Below are 19,040 nucleotides of genomic sequence, written 5' to 3'. Positions count from 1 at the left end.
GGTCAAGAGCTGTTGTTCCTGCCTTGGTCAGGGCCTGTTGATCAGGACTTAGTACTTCAATGCCCCGATCCCTCAAAGTGTTCAAGGACAGCTTCTGAGCCAGGCTCTGAACAGCCTTCTCCAATGCAAGCTGTCCCTCCGTGCCCAAGGCAAGGGTTCAGAGTGAGATGATTTCCAAAGTCCCTTCCACCCCAAACCATTCTATGGCTCCTCAATTCCATGTTGCCCCTCCCCCAGTGGGCCCTGTGCCACAGAACCCCACAGGGCCCAGAACATGGAACCCACCCCTCTGTGACATCAGCCCCAGGGCCAAGGGCACCATGGGCACAACGGCTGCTGTGGGCACTGCGGCTGTGGCTGTGCTGCTGCGCGGAGCCCTCAGTGCTTGCAGCTGACACGTGCCTCTGGCAGCCATGAACTGGTTCAGCTTCCTCGTCCTGCTGACCGTGGTCGGGCTGGCACAGAGCATCCAGTACACCTGTGGGTAAGTGGCCCCAGACCCTGGTGGGGAGCCACGGCAGCACTTGCGGCCTTCCCTGGAGAGTACCCGCCTGTCCCCCATGGCCAGGCCAGAGCTTCCCACCCACCACAGGAAGCCTCAGCTCCTTGCCAGCAACCAGGCGCTGGCACGGACAGACGCACAACCCATGGGCTTCCCTGGCCTGCTGTGTGTGCAAGCCCTTGTGGGGAGGGCAGAGGGCTGAGCTTCAGCCTGAGCCACAGCAGGCCATGAAGCAGCACGGAAATTACTTTCTGCTTGCAGAGGGAGCTGTGGGCTCCGAGCTCCACCACCTATCTACAGCCCCATGACTTATTCCTACGGTGACACGGCTTATGACTACGGCACGACACGCATTGTGGGTGGTATAGGTGCTGCGGAAGCAGAATGGCCCTGGCTCGTCAGCATCCAGCACCCCTGGGTACCAGGCCTGGGACATTGGTGTGGAGGGTCACTCATCACGGCAGATTGGGTCCTCACAGCAGCCCACTGCTTCGACAAGTTTGAGTAAGGAGGAGCAGGGAATGGGGACATCCCCCCAATCCCAGCAGGTGCCCTGTCAGCAGCATCACCTGCTACTCCCATTCCCTTTCCTCTCAGGCAGCCAGGCTGCCACCCTGCTCAGGAGAAGCCTGGGCTTGTGCCAAGGCTTCCTAGCAGCCTCCAGCTTGACATCCCCCCAGCCTAAGATGTGCAAAGGCACTCACAACCTGCCAGAGCACTGCTCCCTCTCTGCTTTGCCCAGCCAAGGTCTGGCAACTGCTGGGCTGCTGGGTGACTCCCTCTCAGCCCTCTCTCCATCTCCTTTCCAGTAACATCAGCCTGCTGTATGTGTTGATTGGGGCCACCCAGATAAGTCAGCCAGGCCCTGGGGCACAAGTGCGCAGTGTCAAGAAGGTGGTCGTACACAGCGACTACAGGCGTAGCGACTACAGCTACGACATTGCCCTGATGCAATTGGACCGTCCTGTCCTGTGCAGCTCCTACGTCCAGCTGGCCTGTTTGGCTAACCCCACCCTAAGAGTCTCAGAGCTGAGAAACTGCTGGATTGCTGGCTGGGGTGCCACTACTGCAAGAAGTGAGTTTCAAGAGCAACTTCTGGGCCAGCTCAGCACACTGGGGAGAGGGTTTGGGCTTCCCCACAGCAGAGGCCAAAGCCAGGCTGCAGGATGTACACCCTTGCAGAGATGGGCCTGGCCCTAGGGAAAGGGATGCCCCTGACAGGGAGGGAGCACCAGCATGGTGCTGCCGGGGGCTTATTCCTTTCTCTGCTCACAGGTCTAGATTCAGCTGATCGCCTTCAGCAGGCCAAGGTCCAGCTCATTGATGTCCAGCTCTGCAACAGCAGTGACTGGTACGCAGGAGAAGTCCACCCGTACAACTTGTGTGCTGGTTACCCACAGGGTAACATCGACTCCTGCAAGGTAGGAGCGTGCCATGAGCCACTCAACCCCCAGCAGCACTGGCAGCCAGGGCAGCACCACCCCAACACAGCCCAGGGCCTGCTTTGCCCGGCCACTCAGTCGCCCTCCCAGCCCCAGCTCCCCACCGACTGCTCTGGGGGCTTCCCACACACTCCCCACCACACCTGCCTGCCCAGGATTCCCCTTGTGCCAGAAACCCCAAGAGCCCAGCTAATGCTCCTGGTAGCAGAGGTCCAGGTGCCACATGTCCATCCTCTGCACATGCAGGAGTCCTGTGCAGAAATGACAGAGAGAGCCCTACACTATAGGACCCCATGTCATTCACAGCCAAGCTTCTGGAGGCTCCAGCCCCTGAGCAGAGCTTTCCTCTGCCCAGAATACAGCTCTGTTAGGGGCTGTGAGAGAGAAGGAGACAGCCCCAGTGCTGGCAGGTGCCACCAACACCATCTTAATCCTCTGTGCTCTGCTGCAGGGTGACAGCGGTGGTCCTCTCATGTGCCAAGAGAAAAACAGTGACTACTGGTGGGTCATTGGAATAACCAGCTGGGGAAAAGGCTGTGCCAGAGCAAGGCGTCCTGGAATCTACCTCTCCATTCAGTACTTCTATGACTGGATCCTACTCTACATGAACCTGAGCCCAGATGGAAGTTCCTCTCCATCATCTCGGGCATGTAGTCATTTTTTTATCACTTCACATCCCTGGAGTCATTATATTCCCACCCCACAATCCTCTCAGAAGCCATGGGTAAGACCAACCCTCTCTCCAAAACCAACTCCAGTACGAACATTGGGCAAAGTTAACTGCTGCCCATTTCCCTTCAAGATTCTGATGGAATTCTTTACTCAAGTGAAGGAACTCCTCCAGCAGACCTTTGGTCAAAACACATCTTGAGCAACAGGACAGCCATGGTTAGGGCATACTGCAGTGCACCACAACAGTTTCCTGCTGGGGCAATGCCTGCTGATCCACAGGCAGCCTCAGGGTCAAAACCCTGCTCTGTCCTGACCACAGTCCTCTCCTTTGTGCTCACACACAATGGAGTTGACTTCCCTGATTGAAGTAAAGTTGTCTATGGTCACAGGGAACCATTGTTTTGGTCCAATTCCAACTCCTGGGCAAAGCAAGGACTTCCATGGTTGGCACCTGCAGAATGAGCCTGAAGTCAGACCTGCCAGGCACAAAGGGACAAAATGGCTCCAAAGAGCTGGTGAGAAAGGAGAGTACTCTGAGACACCATGGGCTGGAGGAACCTGCTACATCCAGCCTTGCAAAGGGATAGGAAAAATGCACACACCTTGGGGGTGGTGCTCAAATGCACATGGGCTGTTAATTTAGGGCCTGGTGTGAGCCTGGGCTAAGGGAACAATCCTGGGAAACTCCCAAGCATGGCAAGGGAAACTCCTAGCTCGTGACTGGAGTGCCAGTGCCCTAAAGCAGAGCCAGATTTCATGGGTAGCAAAGGGGCATTGATTTGCCAAGTGGTCACACTTCACAGATACTCAAAGGAAGTGCTGGGGTCATTCTGGGGAGAGGAACCTGTCAGGAACTGTGGAAAAGTACACCAGGAATGCCATGGAAGGCCAAGGTGAGTGGGCCAACACCACCTGCAACACCAAGGCTGTTCACAGGCAGGGCCAACCTGTGAGCCAGGGGGAAATGATGCCTGGACATGGCTCCATATTTGGGAGGAGACGAGGGCAGAGAAAGGGAGAAGTTGAGGGAGATGAGAGGGCTGTATAAGCCTGGCCAATGGAGAGAAGGAGCAATCAAAGGGCCAGCTGCACAGAGGCAAACTGCAGCATGGTGGGCTCCTTTGCCTGAGGGCTGTAGATTATCACCACAGGATGGGAAAGCAATTTCTTATCTCAACTCACTAATTAACAAATCATCTACAAACTGTACAAATTTGCACCAAAATTTTTGCCCTTTTCAATCAAACTTTTATACTGTTTGCCAGGGAAGGGGGGAAATGGTAGAGGATCCTGGAATGCCATGGGGTAGACTTGTTGAAGGTAGTTTTCATCTGTCTTTTCCAGGTGAAGGCAAGATGACTGGATGAATCTCAAAGTGGCAAATACTTTGTTCAGTGTCAAGACACACATTTTGAGCATTAATAGTATTGCTTTCACAAATGAATCCTAGTTGTTCTCTAGCAGCACAAGATTCTAAATTTACTGTTTGCCACTTTTCATTCATATTTCATGCCCACACCCTATGTTCTGAGGGGTAGAGCACCATTTTTTCATTATTTAATCCTAGTGTAATGATGGGGTGGATCTAATTTGCATATTACATATGTAATTTACATATTACATATAGTAAGCACAAAGGCAGTGGCCGCATTAGAAGCAGGATCATAGGTAAAATTTACCATCATCCACAAGGACTGAAACTTTCTTTCAAAATCAATCACATTATCCCAGACAATCTTTTGAATTTCAGCTGGAAAATCACCTTCACCCCCTTCCCATATGATCAAAGCTGCTGTTGCCTGCATCCACAACTGTGCTTGTATACAACTGAAAGCTCAAGACACGTTATCTTCAACTCTGCTAAGTGCTTCCACTATTAACTTCTGGTCTTAGTCCCTGGCCTTCTCCCACTTTGGCAGTACTTTTGAAATCTGCCACTGACTACTGCCTAATGCCAACAGAGATTACTGCAGGGGCTGTTTTAATTTTGCTAGACCACCTGCTGCAGTGGCCAGCTTGTTGATCAGTGAAATAAATAGGGCAGGAGATCTTTCTCCTTTTTAATGCCTTTATTAAAGAGAATCAGCTCAGGTGGGGAGAAATCGACGGGTCGTGCCCACGCTGCCAGTGCTCCCAGGAGTGGCACAGAGGAGGAGGAGGAAGAATGCATACCAGTGTCCGCTGGTATGCAGGCAGAGCTGGGGCTTCCGTCCTCATGAGAGCAATAGGAGATTCCGCCTTTTCAGTCTGACATTCAAGGGCCTCTTTCTAGCTGACATCCTTTTAGGTTAGAGTGAGAGGTAAAAAGGATCTTAGCAGACACAGGATTATATAAATCCCTCACCTTTAGACATCATCTTAATTCCATGATGGCACGTTGTTTTCAACTTAAAAAAAATGGACAACTTTTCTACTCATAACAATCAGTATTTCTGAATTAATTCTATTTAAATCCTATCCCTAATATCCCAGTTAGATCCCTTTTTATTCTGCTTCTGAGGTGTACTTGTCTCTGTAACCACATTGTGCAGCCCTCAAAGGATGTTCTTAGGAAAGAGGAGCAGTCTGATTGGATTTCCAAGATGTTAATTTGCATTAGCAATTCAACACATTTGAGAGACCACTCTGGATTGAACAACAGTTGTTGTTGACCCATATTCCTCACTGCCTATGGGCCTATTTCATATACTTTAGTTTCAAGTTTGGTTTGGGTCTGAACTGCTTGTGTACTGGTGTGAGTTGTGTGAGGTCTTCCCATTGTAAAAGGTACAGCTTCTATTTTAAATTTAAATGAGAGCCCGACAATGTCATGAACCCAAAGACAAGTTACTTCTACAGGCTGTATTAATGTGAAATTATACCAACAGTCTGATTTACTTGCGCTATTACAAACCCCCCAGTGCCTGTATACATGAGAGGCTGAAACACTTATTTGATTTGGTCTCTCATGAGTGGTCCCATTGACCACCTGGCATCCTACCCTGATTTCTTCTCCTCTGATCCCTTGAAGAGTCCACAGTTCCTGTTCCTGCCACTCCTGTTTCACATATACCTGATTCCCATGGATTACTACAGTGGATAGGTTTAAATCTTTCATCTCAGAAGGTTCTCCCATGGATCCAGTACACTGATTAAAAGCCTGGGACCAAGGCTATTCAGCATCATTTTGGATAGAGGTACTCTCTAATCCCAAAACTCCAATTACAATTATACACAAAACAATTTTGTAAATGAAATTACAAACTACCCCTGGCCGCAATATACTCATTTTGCCTGAGTAAGTTTTAGTCTCAGTTCATCGTCACTTTCCAAGGGGCTTCTGGGTCCTTCTTCACTCAAGAGTGGTGGATCCAGGCATTCTGCTCCTTGATCTTGATTGCAGTGAAGGTAGTGAGAAACACTTGGAACGGTCCTCCCCACTGTGGTTCCAAAGTCTTTTCTGTAAGAAACTTAACATATACCTAATCTGCAGGCTATATTTTATGTACTGGTCCATCTAGCTCCCTGCTCCAAATTCCAGCTACATGTTTTTCAATTTCTCTGAGCTGTTTGCTTAAAGCCACCACATAGTTGGCTAATGTTACCTCCCCAATGTGAATGGACATTCCCTTTTGTATTCCATATGGTCTTCCATAAAGCATTTCAAAGGGACTCAGCCTTTCTTTAGTTCTAGGTTTAATTTGAATTCACAACAGTACCAGTGGAAAAGCTTGGGGTCAGGGTAGATTAACTTCCTGCCCCAGTCTTACAATCTGCTGCTTAATCAAATGATTCATTTTCTCCACCTGACTGCTCGACTGGGGGCAGTATGGAATGTGAAGTTCCCAGTCTATGCCCAGATGGCTACTAATCTCTTGCACTATTCTGGAAATGAAATGTGATCCTCTATTTGAGGATATTGTGGCTGGAACTCGGAAGTGTGGTATTATTTCTTGTAATAATACACTGGTCACCTCTCGAGCCTTGACAGTTCTGGTGGGGAACGCTTCTGGCCACCCTGAAAATCTATCTGAAAAAACTAATAAATACCGACACCCACCCTTTCCTTGGGAGTTCTGAAAAGTCAATTTGCCACTGCTGTCCAGGCCCATGGCTCCTTGGCTCCTCCCAAACTGACCAAGTTTTGGTCTGGAAGTATTCTTGGGGTTAGTCTGGAGGGAAAGATCGCACTGTCGGATCACTTGAGTAATAGTGGCATATAAATTCCTGGCAACAATTCTTTCAATCAGAGAGGTGTACAGGGCTTCTATTCCTCAGTGTATTTTGTGGTGCTCCTCCCTTACTAGTGACCACAACAAATGGGAAGGGATTACCAGCTTCCCTTCAATGGTAGCCCACCCCTCTTGGTTTTATGTCTCTTTTTGATCTTCGATTAGTTTTCTGTCTTTCTTATTATATTCTGGCTTACCTTCAAGGAAAATTTGTCCATCTGGAATTGGAGCTACTTCAATAATTACCTCACCTTTCGCTGCTTCCTTTGCCTCTCTATCTGCCAGTTCATTTCCTTCCTCTAATTCTGAGCTCACTCTATGGTGTGCCTTAATATGCATAATTGCTACCTTTTCAGGCAGCTGAACTGCTTCTAGCAGCCAGATTATGTCTTGTGCATGTTTGATGTTCTTTCCTTGTGAGGTTAGCAGTCCCCTCTCTCTCCAGATGGCTCCATGTGCATGCACAACTCCGAATGCATACCTCGAGTCTGTATAGATGTTTATTCTCTTTCCTTTTGCCATTTCCAAGGCACAGGTCACTGCAATTATCTTGGCCTTCTGTGCAGAGGTGCCTGTTGGTAAGGGTCCAGATTCTATTACCTCTCTGCAAGTAGTCACTGCATATCCAGTATGACACTTTCCACTGGCAACATAGCTACTCCTGTCAGTGAACCAGGTCTCTGCATCGCCCACAGGAGTGTCCTTTAAGTCTGGGTGGCTGGAGTAAGTAGTTTCAATGGTCTCCAGGCAAACATGGTGTACTGTTTCTTCTTGATTTCCACTGAGAAAAGGAGCTGGGTTGACAATATTAGCTACCACTATCTCTACATCATCTTGTTCTAACATGATGGCCTGGTATTTCAGGAACCTCTGTGGTGAAAGCCAGCGGCCACCCTTTACTTCCAGTACTGTGGACACTGTGTGGGACACTAGCACAGTCTTTTCTGTCCCAGGGTAAACTTGCGTGCTTCTTGAATATTCAGCACAACTGCTGCTACATCTCTGAGGCAAGCTGCCTATCCTTTGGCCGTCACATCTAGTTGCTTGGAAAAGTAAGCAACTGCTCTCTGATATGGACCCAAGTCATGAGCCAATATTCACAGGGCAATTCCCTGTTTGTCATGGGATAAAAGAAAGAATGGTTTACTTACATCTGGAAGTCCCAAAGCTGGAGCTGACATAAGGGCACTCTAGCTGGTGAAAGGCCTGTGTGACTTCCTTTGTCCACTGGAAATCTTGATTTCCATTGGCAATAACAGCACAGAGGGGTCTGACGAGCAGTCCATAGTTATAAACGCACAGTCGGCACCATTCTGCCATGCCTAAGGAGGTTCAGAGTTCCTTAATTGTCTAGGGTTTTGGGGTTTGGCATATTGCTTCCTTGCGAGCCTGCCCTAAAGTCTGTTGCCCAGCACTAGCCTCGTATCCCAGGTAGATTACCTTCTGTTTCACTACCTGTGCCTTTTTCTTTGATACTCTGTATCCTTGGAGCCCTAGGAAATTCAAAAAGCTTATCACCCAGTCCACACATGCTTCCCTCATCTGAGTAGCTACTAGAAGATCATCCACATACTGCAATAGCCTTCCTTCTTCCTCTGGAGCTTCCCAGCACTCTAGATCTTTTGCAAATTGTTCCCCAAACAGAGTGGGGCAGTTTTTGAAGCCTTGAGGGCCTTGAGGCAACAGCTGGGTTTTGCGCCTGCTTTTAGGGCTTTCCCATTCAAATGCAAAATTTTTCTGGCTGGCTTTGTGGATAGGGAGGCAAAAGAAGACATCTTTCAGATCTAAAACGGTAAACCAGGTTAGTTCAGGCGTCAAACATGTCAGCATGCGGTATGGGTTTGCCACCACCAGGTGCAAATCAGGCTTTTACTGCCTGACCCTAGCTGGTTGTTTTCCTTAACTTGAACAGGAGGTGCATTCCCTGCCCTCCTTGGTATGTTAGAGGCCCATACCCCAGGAAAATCCGGATCCATTATTTTCTTGTTAATTTCATCCTTATTTTCAATTTCAGTTTCACTAATTGTTAAAATTAAGCTTAGTATGTCTACATAATGTTGATTCTTTACCTCCAAAATAATCTCACCATCTTTAAATGTGATCTTTGCTTCCAGCTGCTCCAACAAATCCCTACCCAACAGGGCCTTTGGAGAGTTGGGCATATACAAAAACCTACGAATATTTTGATGGTTTGCAAAGTACACCTTTTCAGATTGGCCAGTTGTCCCCTTACCATAACATAATCGTTTGTTATAGGCATTAAGGCTTTATTTAACACTGAGTATTTTGCCCCCGTGTCCACTAAAAAATCCCATTTTCTTAGTCCCCATTTTTTCTACTCCATCCAAATTCTTTGCCTTAATTCAAAGTCTTGGAGTATAAAAATAGGCTGAGCACACTCAGCTTTAATTATTTCTGCTGGGTTTCTTAAATGACTTAAAACTCTCTTTTCTAATAATTCAAACACCCTAATACTTCACTGCTTCTTGCAACCGGTTGCTACTAAAAGCCTTATAGCTCTCTGAGTAGCCTTTTTTTCCTTAGAATAACACAAATGACAAAGTGTCTATCTTGGTCTCCTCCACCTCAACTCTGCTTTACAAAATCTCAGTCTTTTCTAGTTCTCTTCCCGTACAATCCAATTTTCAATTAAAGCATTGTTTCCACTGACCCTCACTTTGCCTCACTTTGCTGCCTGTGTTTTGTTACAGCAAAAACTCTGATATACTCACAAACACATACCCCCCCCTCCCCCCTGCCCCCCCAATCTCTAATTCATGAGAGTCAGGGCTTAAGTTGCCATGGAAGGGGAATTCCTGGAATTCCTTCAATTCGTTTTACCACAGTTAAAAATAAATCACCATACTGTAGCTTTTCTGCATAAAATGCTACACTTGTTGCAAACAAAATCCTAAAATCTCCACAAACACAACCCTACAATCCCAAGAATCAAATTACCACAATGCAGGGGAAGAACCACACAAACTCACTGGGAAAGGGGGTATCTCTCAAAGTGCCCACTTTTCTCAACACAACACAGCATACAACACTTCAGCATCTACCCACATCAGCTTCTTCTGGTCTTCACACGCTCTGGTCTTCACACCATCAAACTAACACACAGTAAAATTATTCTGGATCCAGGAATTTACTGGATTCACAAACTCGCAGGGATCAAGTCCAAGCCACTGGGGCAGAGAAACCCCCTGAGTTCATCTAGCCACAGTTAAAATGTGATTAGTCTACACAAATCACCACCTTTAAACACAATAAATGTCCTCACCCACATTTCTCCACTTGTTCCACTTCTCCACAGGGCGCTCCCTGCCCTCACAGTCTGCCCCAGCTAGCACCCCGGGCCTCACCCAGCCGCTTCAGACGCGGGTGGAACTCCTCCCCCACACTCTGTGGGTACACTCGCTCGCTTTCTCATACACCACACATTCACACAATTACAAACACATTAACCACAATGTCCAGACACCACAACCATACAAAGTTCAGGCTCACTCAACTCACCCCCAGAGTCGCTAGCGCTAGCGGTAGCGGTCGTTCTGTTGAACAATGAACCTATTCCCAGTGCCCCCAGTCACTCTATCAACTAGGGGACCTCTGCCATGAACTGTGCTCTCAGCTGATGGCTGTTTGCAAGCACAGGGACGGGGCTGTGCACTAGATGTCTCTGAGCAGCCTACCAGCAGCCCTATCTCTCTCTCTCTCCCCCGGGGGCCCTCTGATATACATACCGTTTATCCACACACCAGCAGGTCGTTGTCTGTCCCCACAAGAGACAAGCTGAGACAGAGCGGAGCTCCTCCAGGGAAAATCCCGGGGTGCACCTAGGAGGTCCGCCCCCACTCTGCCCCTGCAAGGACAGAGATGGTGTCCTGGCTGGCTCACCAAAATGATTTGCAGAAAAAAACTAACTCCACAACTTGTAAAAGTTGTAAAGCTGATGTGGTATTTTCGGGGTCCCCCGCTGAAGGCAAGGAAATTATGAAATCTGACTCCATGTTCTTAGAAGGCTAATTTGTTATTTTATAATATTATATTATATTAAAGAATGCTATACTAAACTATACTAAACTATACTAAAGAATAGAGCAAGGATACAGACAGAAAGCTAGAAAGATAATAATAACTCCTGACTCCTTCCAGAGTCTCAACACAGTTTGGCTGTGATTGGCCAATAAGTAAAAACAATACACATGTTGGATAAACAATCTCCAAACCACATTCCAAAGCACAATACACATGTTGGATAATCAATCTCCAAACCACATTCCAAAGCACAACACACATGTTGGATAAACAATCTCCAAACCACATTCCAAAGCAGCAAAACACAGGAGAAGCAAAAGAGAGAATTATTGTTTTCATTTTTCTCTGCGGCTTCTCAGCTTCCCAGGAGAGAAATCCTGGGCAAGGTGTTTTTCCAGAAAATATGACAGTGACAAGCCAGTATGTTTATTACAGTGCCGGACACATGTGGGGATCGTTCCCCCTAAAGGACATGCATACACCTGAGAATTCTGAACTTTTTATTTTATCCCCCTTACTTTTATATATGCTTAGAGTTTCACAACAGGTTAATGCATATTCATTTTACTGGTTTTGTGTTACACTTGCACCACACCTCCGAATCTCTCAGTCCACAAAAGCGCGGCTCCCACCATCGGCAGTCCACACTGACGGACGCGCAGCTCTGGGCTCCAACGCCCTGACCCCTGGCAGTGTCGAGCCCAAAGGCAGTTCCACGCCTCCAAACTCCCCCAGTCCACATGCGCAGCCTTTGCCAGTGGCAGCCCCGGGCTCCTGTGTGTCTGATGGCCGTGGTTACCCTCAGTTGGGTTAGAACTGCTTAAAGCTACTGTGCTGGACGCCCCTAGCCTGCTACCGCCCATGCAGGCCTGTGCAGTCTCTGGCTTGGAAACCCCACACATTCGGTGGAAGTCGCTGCCGGCAGCCCTCCCACTGCCCACAGCCTCCTGCCACCTCTAGGCCCCATCACCCATGTGGTGTCTCACAGCTCCACAGGGGAGCCACGGCGGACCCCGCGCCCCAGCCTGAGGACAGCTGCATCTCAGTCACTGTGGGCAAGCACACGCGTCGGCTGATAAACTCTGGAATTATTGCACTGCTAGCACCCCAGGAGCTTCTTGCACTCAGTGCACCACTGATCCACGTGGAGTAGCCATGCAGTTCTCCCCCCCCCACTGCCCTCCGTTTGGGAAAGTTACCTCGACTACCCATCCAACATGGGCGTCATTTTCTGCTGAATGGTGATTTTCGCTATAATTTTAACATCGTGGCTCTCACCTTGGTGATCTCCAAGTGCTCTTACAAATCTTCTGATCTCAAGCGCCTCACAGGTCCGGGGGTCCCTGCTTTTGGCTTTTACGCATCCCACCTGCCACATTTCTGCCCAACTTCCACACACATCCTGCCAGTGTCAGGGTCCTCTTCTCCTACACATCCTGCCCTGTTTCCAACTGTTCACTATCCTCAAGCTTCAACAGACCAGGACAGATCCGTATATTACTAATGTGAAGCTCAACGTTCATATACTGGAATTATGGAACTATATTCTGGCCAAAATAATTATGAGGATCTTTTACCCTAAGCACACTCCCAGAACTACTTCACTCACAATTCGGGCATTCACACACTTATACTCACAATCTTCTAGATCCTTCTCTTCCTTCTTTTTCATTATATAGTCCTTTGTAGTCCCCAGGTTTACCTGCAATCAGCGATGGTTCCAAGAGAAGTTGTTTGATCTGCTAAAATCAGCAGGGGCACCATTCGTCCAAAATCTCCTTGGCCATGGGAGAAGAGGTCTTATATCTTGGACAAGTCCCCACTGTGAGAGAAAACTGCTCACTTTGAAAATTTAAAGAGGTTTATTAAAACTTAACAAAAATACAACAACAGGACTAAATAAGGAAAAAGTTGCAGTGCTGGAAACTGCCTTCATGGCTGCCTCCCACGTGGTCGGTTCCTCTTCAAGATGCATGCTCATTCTTTCATACTTTTGGGGGTTACATCAGCCAGCCCTGGCCCCTCCCAAAGTCTGTCAGTCAGCTCTTCTTTGCCATTTATTGGTGGAGACTGTTTTCTTGTAACTTGATTGGAGATCAGGTGTCATCATGCCGCACCCCCTAAGCAACAAGCTTTTCTGTTCCAAACTGCCCCAGGTAAGGGCTACTTATACATGCCTTCTTTCTCCTTGTTTAAGACAACCCAGGCTGTCTGATGGTCACAATACAGAGGAGGGGAGTGGAAAAGGGAACTATGGGGAGAACAGAGGACATCTAAACTACAATAACATAACTTTACATCAATAAAGCTTCTCTTAATATTCACACAATTTTCATTCCTTAATTGCGAGATCAAATTATCTCATTATCAATAACACCAAGAAGGGACTTCCACCCCTTTCTGTGTGTGCTTTAGCACCCATTGTGTGGTACAAGGGACACAAGGCTCTCCCTGTGCCTGTCTCCAAAAGTTTCAAGCAGAGACTCGAGCCTCTCCACCTCAGAACTTATGGGGGTCTCCACAACTCCTCTGTGGCCACCTTAGGCTGATCATGCTGTGCATGCCTTCTTCACCCACTACCCATGATTTTACCGAATCTGCACCAAATGTCACAACAGAGAGGCTCAATCCACCCTTTTATTTTACACAGACTGTGCACATGGAATTATAACACTCCTCCTCTGTCTCCTTCCTTCCCTGAAAATCCCAGCAGCTGGATATTTGGAGGAGGGAGGCTCCAGAGGTACTCCTCTGCAGATGCCAGCCTGGTCAGGGACAGAGAAACAGCAATAGTTTCTCACAGTAGCTTGTAAGAATTTTAGGGTGTTGTAGGAATGTGATAACTTGTTAGTATAAACAATCTGCAGGTGGTGTTTTTCCACTTTGTTTTCCTGTCCTTCTCAAGGACAGTGTGTGAGAAAGATGTTTTTTATTAACTAGCCAATCAAGTAGAATGTATTGTATCGGTTTATATACACCAGAGAATCCTTTGTAATAAACTTTCCTTTTCTCCTCTTGCAATTGGGTCTCTCATCTATTCTTGTGTCATTCTTGGCTCAAGGGTGACACTCCTCTACATTCCTATCTAGGGTACCATAGTGCTAAAGAAACTCCCCTGTGTGACCATTCCAGAGACAAGGGTTCCTCCAGCGAGCTGCCAGGTGCCCTGTTTCATTCCCCACCCATGCCACTCTCACCCAGTTAGAGCAGGTTTCTGTACCCATTCCACCCTGAGGTTCCATCAGCAGAGTTGCAGATGTCTCATTCCATAAAGAGCCACCAGCTCCTTCTGCAGCTCTCAGTGTTGTCCTGGTTTAAAAGACAGGTGTCTGCCAAGGAAGGCGGGAACCTCCTTTGGAATGGATAATGTGAACCCCCTTCCCTCCAAATTATTATAACTTTGAAATTACCAGGTTTTCAGGCAAAGATATGAGAACAGGAATAGCAGTTCTTTACTAGAATGTAGAGGAGTATCTCTAAAAGGCAAACAAAGAACAACAACGGCAGTACAACAACAGAACAGAAAGAGAAACCCAGTCCCAGCCGCCTCTCGACCACAGGCGCTTCCCCTTTGCTGCAGTTCCAGTCATGGCCAGCAGGGTGCTGGTGGCGCCTGGCCAGGCAGGGCGGGTGCGATGATTCCCCCACGGCTGCAGGGGGCGCTGTGGCGTGAGCTCGGCCGCCTCGCTCCACACGGGAATGGCAGAAGAGATAGAGAAGGGGCTTCCTTTGGAAACTCACAGGAAGCAGCCGGTCTCAGTGCCACTTGGAAAGCTGGATGGACTGCAGCAGGAACCTTGTAGCAACAGACTAGAACAGCAGAGGCAGGCCCATCCTGGAGTGACCAACAAAGTGTAGCAAAGATTCCAGAGCCGTGCTAAAAGCCACGGAATGTTTGAGCAGGCACGGAGTGTCAGGTTAATGTGTAATAAAAAAGCCTAAATCATTGTCATAAAACAGCACAGCTGGGCAGTGGTTGCCAGGCTACTGCAAGCAGCAGCCACAAGCAGCTGGGAGATACACCCTCTGGGAAGGGGGAAGGAATCAGGATCACCTTCCCAGTGAGGTTGCGTGTTAGAAAGGTCCCAGTTCAACAGCCGCTCTTGTGAGCAGAAGCTCACCCACAAAAAAGAGAAAAGAAGTTCACAACAGAATTCCACTGTGGTAGCAAATTCACCCACAGCAGCAGCAAACCGGGCCATTCTCCTCTGGCCCTGAGAAAGAGTGAGGAGCTGAGCCTAGCCCCTCAACCCCAGCCAAAATCTCACGGTATCTCAACACTTCCCCAGAGAACCTCACTGCTCAGAGACAGTAGCAAACTGCACCCTTCCCACTCCTCCTTGGTTATATCTTTTGTCTCTCTTAAGTATCTGTTGTTCTCATCTCTTAGACTTTTTCACGTAGGCAGGGTCAGCACAGAACAGACACCAACTTCAGGAATAAATGTAATTTACTATAATTCAAACTTGCAAAGAATTGCAAAAGGATATGTAAGCAGGACATCAAATCATTAGCAAAGAATTGCAAAAGGATATACCATGCAATGCATCTAATGATTACTATAACAACTGCCTACTGTGATGAAGAAAGACACATCACAAGTTACCCTAATCCTTGACCATCATCCAGACCTGTCTATCAACTGGGGGGGAGCCACTGTCACAGTGAAGGACAGGGGAACCAGTGACAGGAACTGGGAAATCTTGCAGTTGCCTTCCCCTACAGGCAGTGATGTTACTGACTGTGTGTGTGCACTCCTTGTTTTTATACCATTGAATAAACAAGATACCAAAAGTTCTACTGCAGTAACATGTGGTTTCAGTCTCCTACTGGGATTCCCCTAAGGCCTTGGAGGGCTTCAGGAAGAACCAAGGGAGTTGTTTGTGATCCTACACCCCCCAAACAAGGCAAGATAGGGCCTTGTCCAGTCCCTAAGTATGGAAAGGTAAATCCATGTTTTGCCAGTGAGTGGACGTACACAACTTTCGTTTGGAAGATTCATCCAGAGGCCAGCTCTTGGTCAAGGCCTGTTGTTTTACCTTAGTCAGGGCCTGTTGATCAGGACTTAGTACTTCAATGCCCCGATCCCTCAAAGTGTTCAAGGACAGCTTCTGAGACAGGCTGTGCACATTGTGGACAACTGAGTCTACTGCAAGCTATCCCTCCCTGCCCATGGTAGCTGGTTGGAGCTATGTGATCTTCAAGGTCCCTTCCAGCCCAAACCATTCTATGGCTCCTTGATTCAATGCAGCACCTCCCCCAGTGGGCCCCCTGTCACAGACCACAGTGCCCCAAACATGGAACCCACCTCTCCGTGACATCAGCCCTGGGGCCAAGGGCACCATGGGCAGCACGGCTGCTGTGAGCACTGTGGCTGTAGTACTGCATGGAGCCCTCAGTGCTTGCAGCTGACACGTGCCTCTGGCAGCCATGAACTGCTTTGGCCTCCTCGTCCTGCTGACCATGGCCGGGCTGGCACAGAGCATCCAGTACACCTGTGGGTAAGTGGCCCCGGACCCTGAGAGGGAGCCACGGCAACACTTGTGGCCCTCCCTGGAGGGGACCTGCCTGTCCCCCATGGCTGAACTACAACACCCCATCCACAATGGGATATGAGCACAGAAGCTCACTGTGATTCCCCTGCACAGATTGGCTGGGAGGAGCTGGCCTAATAAGAAGGGACAGGAACAATGGAACTGTCCAGAAAATAAAAAACTTTAATAGCGAAAATAACAAACATCACACACGTACAGAGGCTAGGTTCCAAAGACCTCATGGGCAGGGCTAATGGAGCCAGGTATAGGGGCACAATGTCCAGTCAGAAAGGTGAACTGAGGATATGACCTAATAAGAAAAAGGTCTTGACCAAAGGTGAAGGAAAACTGGAAACTTGATCAAATATAGGAAGGTTCTATAAGCATACTTATTCCCAAGACCCCATGGTCCCCACTGTGGCCTGGTCAGATGTCCCTTCTCAGCATACTGTCTGCCACAATCTGAGTTCAAAACATTCTATAAAAGCATCTGAGGTAAAAACATCAGCAGGACAAGATCCCAGAACGGGGAAGCTTCAGTTCGTTGCCAGCAGTCAGGTGCTGGCACGGACAGACGCACACCCCATGGGCTTCCCTGGCCTGCTGTGTGTGCATGCCCTTGTGGGGAGGGCAGAGGGTTGAGCTTCAGCCTGAGCCACAGCAGGCCATGAAGCAGCACGGAAATTACTTTCTGCTTGCAGAGGAACTTGTGGGCTCCGAGCTCTGCAATCTGTCTATCATCCCATAACTAATTCCTACGGCAACGTGGCTTATGACTCCGGCATGACACGTGTCGTGGGTGGCACAGGTGCCCTGCCAGGGGCCTGGCCCTGGATCGTCAGCATCCAGCACCCCTGGGTACGAGGCCTGAAGCATCTGTGTGGAGGGTCCCTCATCAGCAAACAGTGGGTCCTCACAGCAGCCCACTGCTTCGACAAGGTCACGTAAGGAGGAGCAGGGAATGGGGACATCTCCACAACACCAGCAGGTGCCCTGTCAGCAGCACCACCTGCTACTCCCATCCCATTTCCTCTCAGGCAGCCAGACTGCCACACTGCTCAGGAGAAGCCTGGGCTCATGCCAAGGCTTCCTAGCAGCCTCCAGCTTGACATTCCCTCAGCCTAAGGCGTGCAAAGGCACTCATACCTGCCAGAGCACTGCTCCCTCACTGCCACGCCAGGAGATTGCTGAGCTGCTGTGGCACATGTCTCTGCTCCCTCTCAGCTCTCTCTCCATGCCTTCTAGGGAAATCAGCATGGTGTATGTGGTGACTGGGGTCTCTCAGTTGAGTCAACCAGGCCCTGGGACACAAGTGCGCCATGTCAAGCAGGTGCTGATTCACCAATACTACAACCCTGATGACATGAGCTACGATATTGCCCTGGTGGAACTGGACCATCCAGTCCAGTGCAATCGCTACATCCAGCTGGCCTGTGTACCCGACGCCACACTGAGAGTGTCAGAGCTGCAGAACTGCTGGGTGGCTGGCTGGGGTTCCACTGCTCCAAGAGGTGAGTCCCCAAGAGTGACTCCTGGGCCAGCGCAGCCCTGCAGGGCTTGGGCTTCTCCACAGAAGAGGCCGAAGTTGGAGTCAGGCTGCAGGACATATACCTCTGCAGAGATGGGCCTGGCTTGCTCCCCAAAGACTGGCAGCAGATCCAGTGCCTCTGCAGAGGCAAAGCCAAGCCATGGATCCCCTACAAGACACCCATGGGAGGAGAACTGGGATGGTGCTGCTGGGGGGTCATTTGTTTCTCTTGCTCACAGCTCAAAAATCAAGTGATCACTTGCAAGAGGCCAAGGTCCAGCTCATCGATGTCCAGCTCTGCAACAGCAGCCGCTGGTACGCCCCAGTGCTGGCAGGTGCCACCAACACCATCTTAATCCTCTGTGCTCTGCTGCAGGGTGACAGCGGTGGTCCTCTCATGTGCCAAGAGAAAAACAGTGACTACTGGTGGGTCATTGGAATAACCAGCTGGGGAAAAGGCTGTGCCAGAGCAAGGCGTCCTGGAATCTACCTCTCCATTCAGTACTTCTATGACTGGATCCTACTCTACATGAACCTGAGCCCAGATGGAAGTTCCTCTCCATCATCTCGGGCATGTAGTCATTTTTTTATCACTTCACATCCCTGGAGTCATTATATTCCCACCCCACAATCCTCTCAGAAGCCATGGGTAAGACCAACCCTCTCTCCAAAACCAACTCCAGTACGAACATTGGGCAAAGTTAACTGCTGCCCATTTCCCTTCAAGATTCTGATGGAATTCTTTACTCAAGTGAAGGAACTCCTCCAGCAGACCTTTGGTCAAAACACATCTTGAGCAACAGGACAGCCATGGTTAGGGCATACTGCAGTGCACCACAACAGTTTCCTGCTGGGGCAATGCCTGCTGATCCACAGGCAGCCTCAGGGTCAAAACCCTGCTCTGTCCTGACCACAGTCCTCTCCTTTGTGCTCACACACAATGGAGTTGACTTCCCTGATTGAAGTAAAGTTGTCTATGGTCACAGGGAACCATTGTTTTGGTCCAATTCCAACTCCTGGGCAAAGCAAGGACTTCCATGGTTGGCACCTGCAGAATGAGCCTGAAGTCAGACCTGCCAGGCACAAAGGGACAAAATGGCTCCAAAGAGC

General features: G+C 48.9%; 2 protein-coding genes across 2 annotated transcripts; both read left to right on the top strand.

Moving 5' to 3' along the window:
• The first annotated feature begins 806 nt into the window (after positions 1–806).
• On the top strand, positions 807–2,815 carry LOC121334139 (acrosin-like). The gene is made up of 4 exons (XM_041401040.1): positions 807–1,006; positions 1,312–1,577; positions 1,778–1,923; positions 2,396–2,815. Exons 1-4 carry the CDS (start codon positions 807–809, stop codon positions 2,813–2,815), a joined length of 1,032 nt encoding a protein of 343 aa, XP_041256974.1.
• A 14,373-nt stretch (positions 2,816–17,188) lies between these two features.
• On the top strand, positions 17,189–18,726 carry LOC121334138 (acrosin-like). Its single transcript, XM_041401039.1, has 3 exons — positions 17,189–17,346; positions 17,648–17,913; positions 18,170–18,726. The coding sequence occupies exons 2-3, from the start codon at positions 17,658–17,660 to the stop codon at positions 18,724–18,726; spliced, it is 813 nt and encodes a 270-aa protein (XP_041256973.1). The 5' UTR covers positions 17,189–17,346; positions 17,648–17,657.
• The last annotated feature ends 314 nt before the right edge of the window (positions 18,727–19,040 follow it).

The sequence above is a fragment of the Onychostruthus taczanowskii genome, unplaced genomic scaffold (genome assembly GCF_017590055.1).
Source record: "Onychostruthus taczanowskii isolate IOZ18803 unplaced genomic scaffold, ASM1759005v1 scaffold183, whole genome shotgun sequence".
Taxonomy (NCBI): domain Eukaryota; kingdom Metazoa; phylum Chordata; class Aves; order Passeriformes; family Passeridae; genus Onychostruthus; species Onychostruthus taczanowskii.
This window is presented reverse-complemented; position numbering and strand designations above follow the sequence as displayed.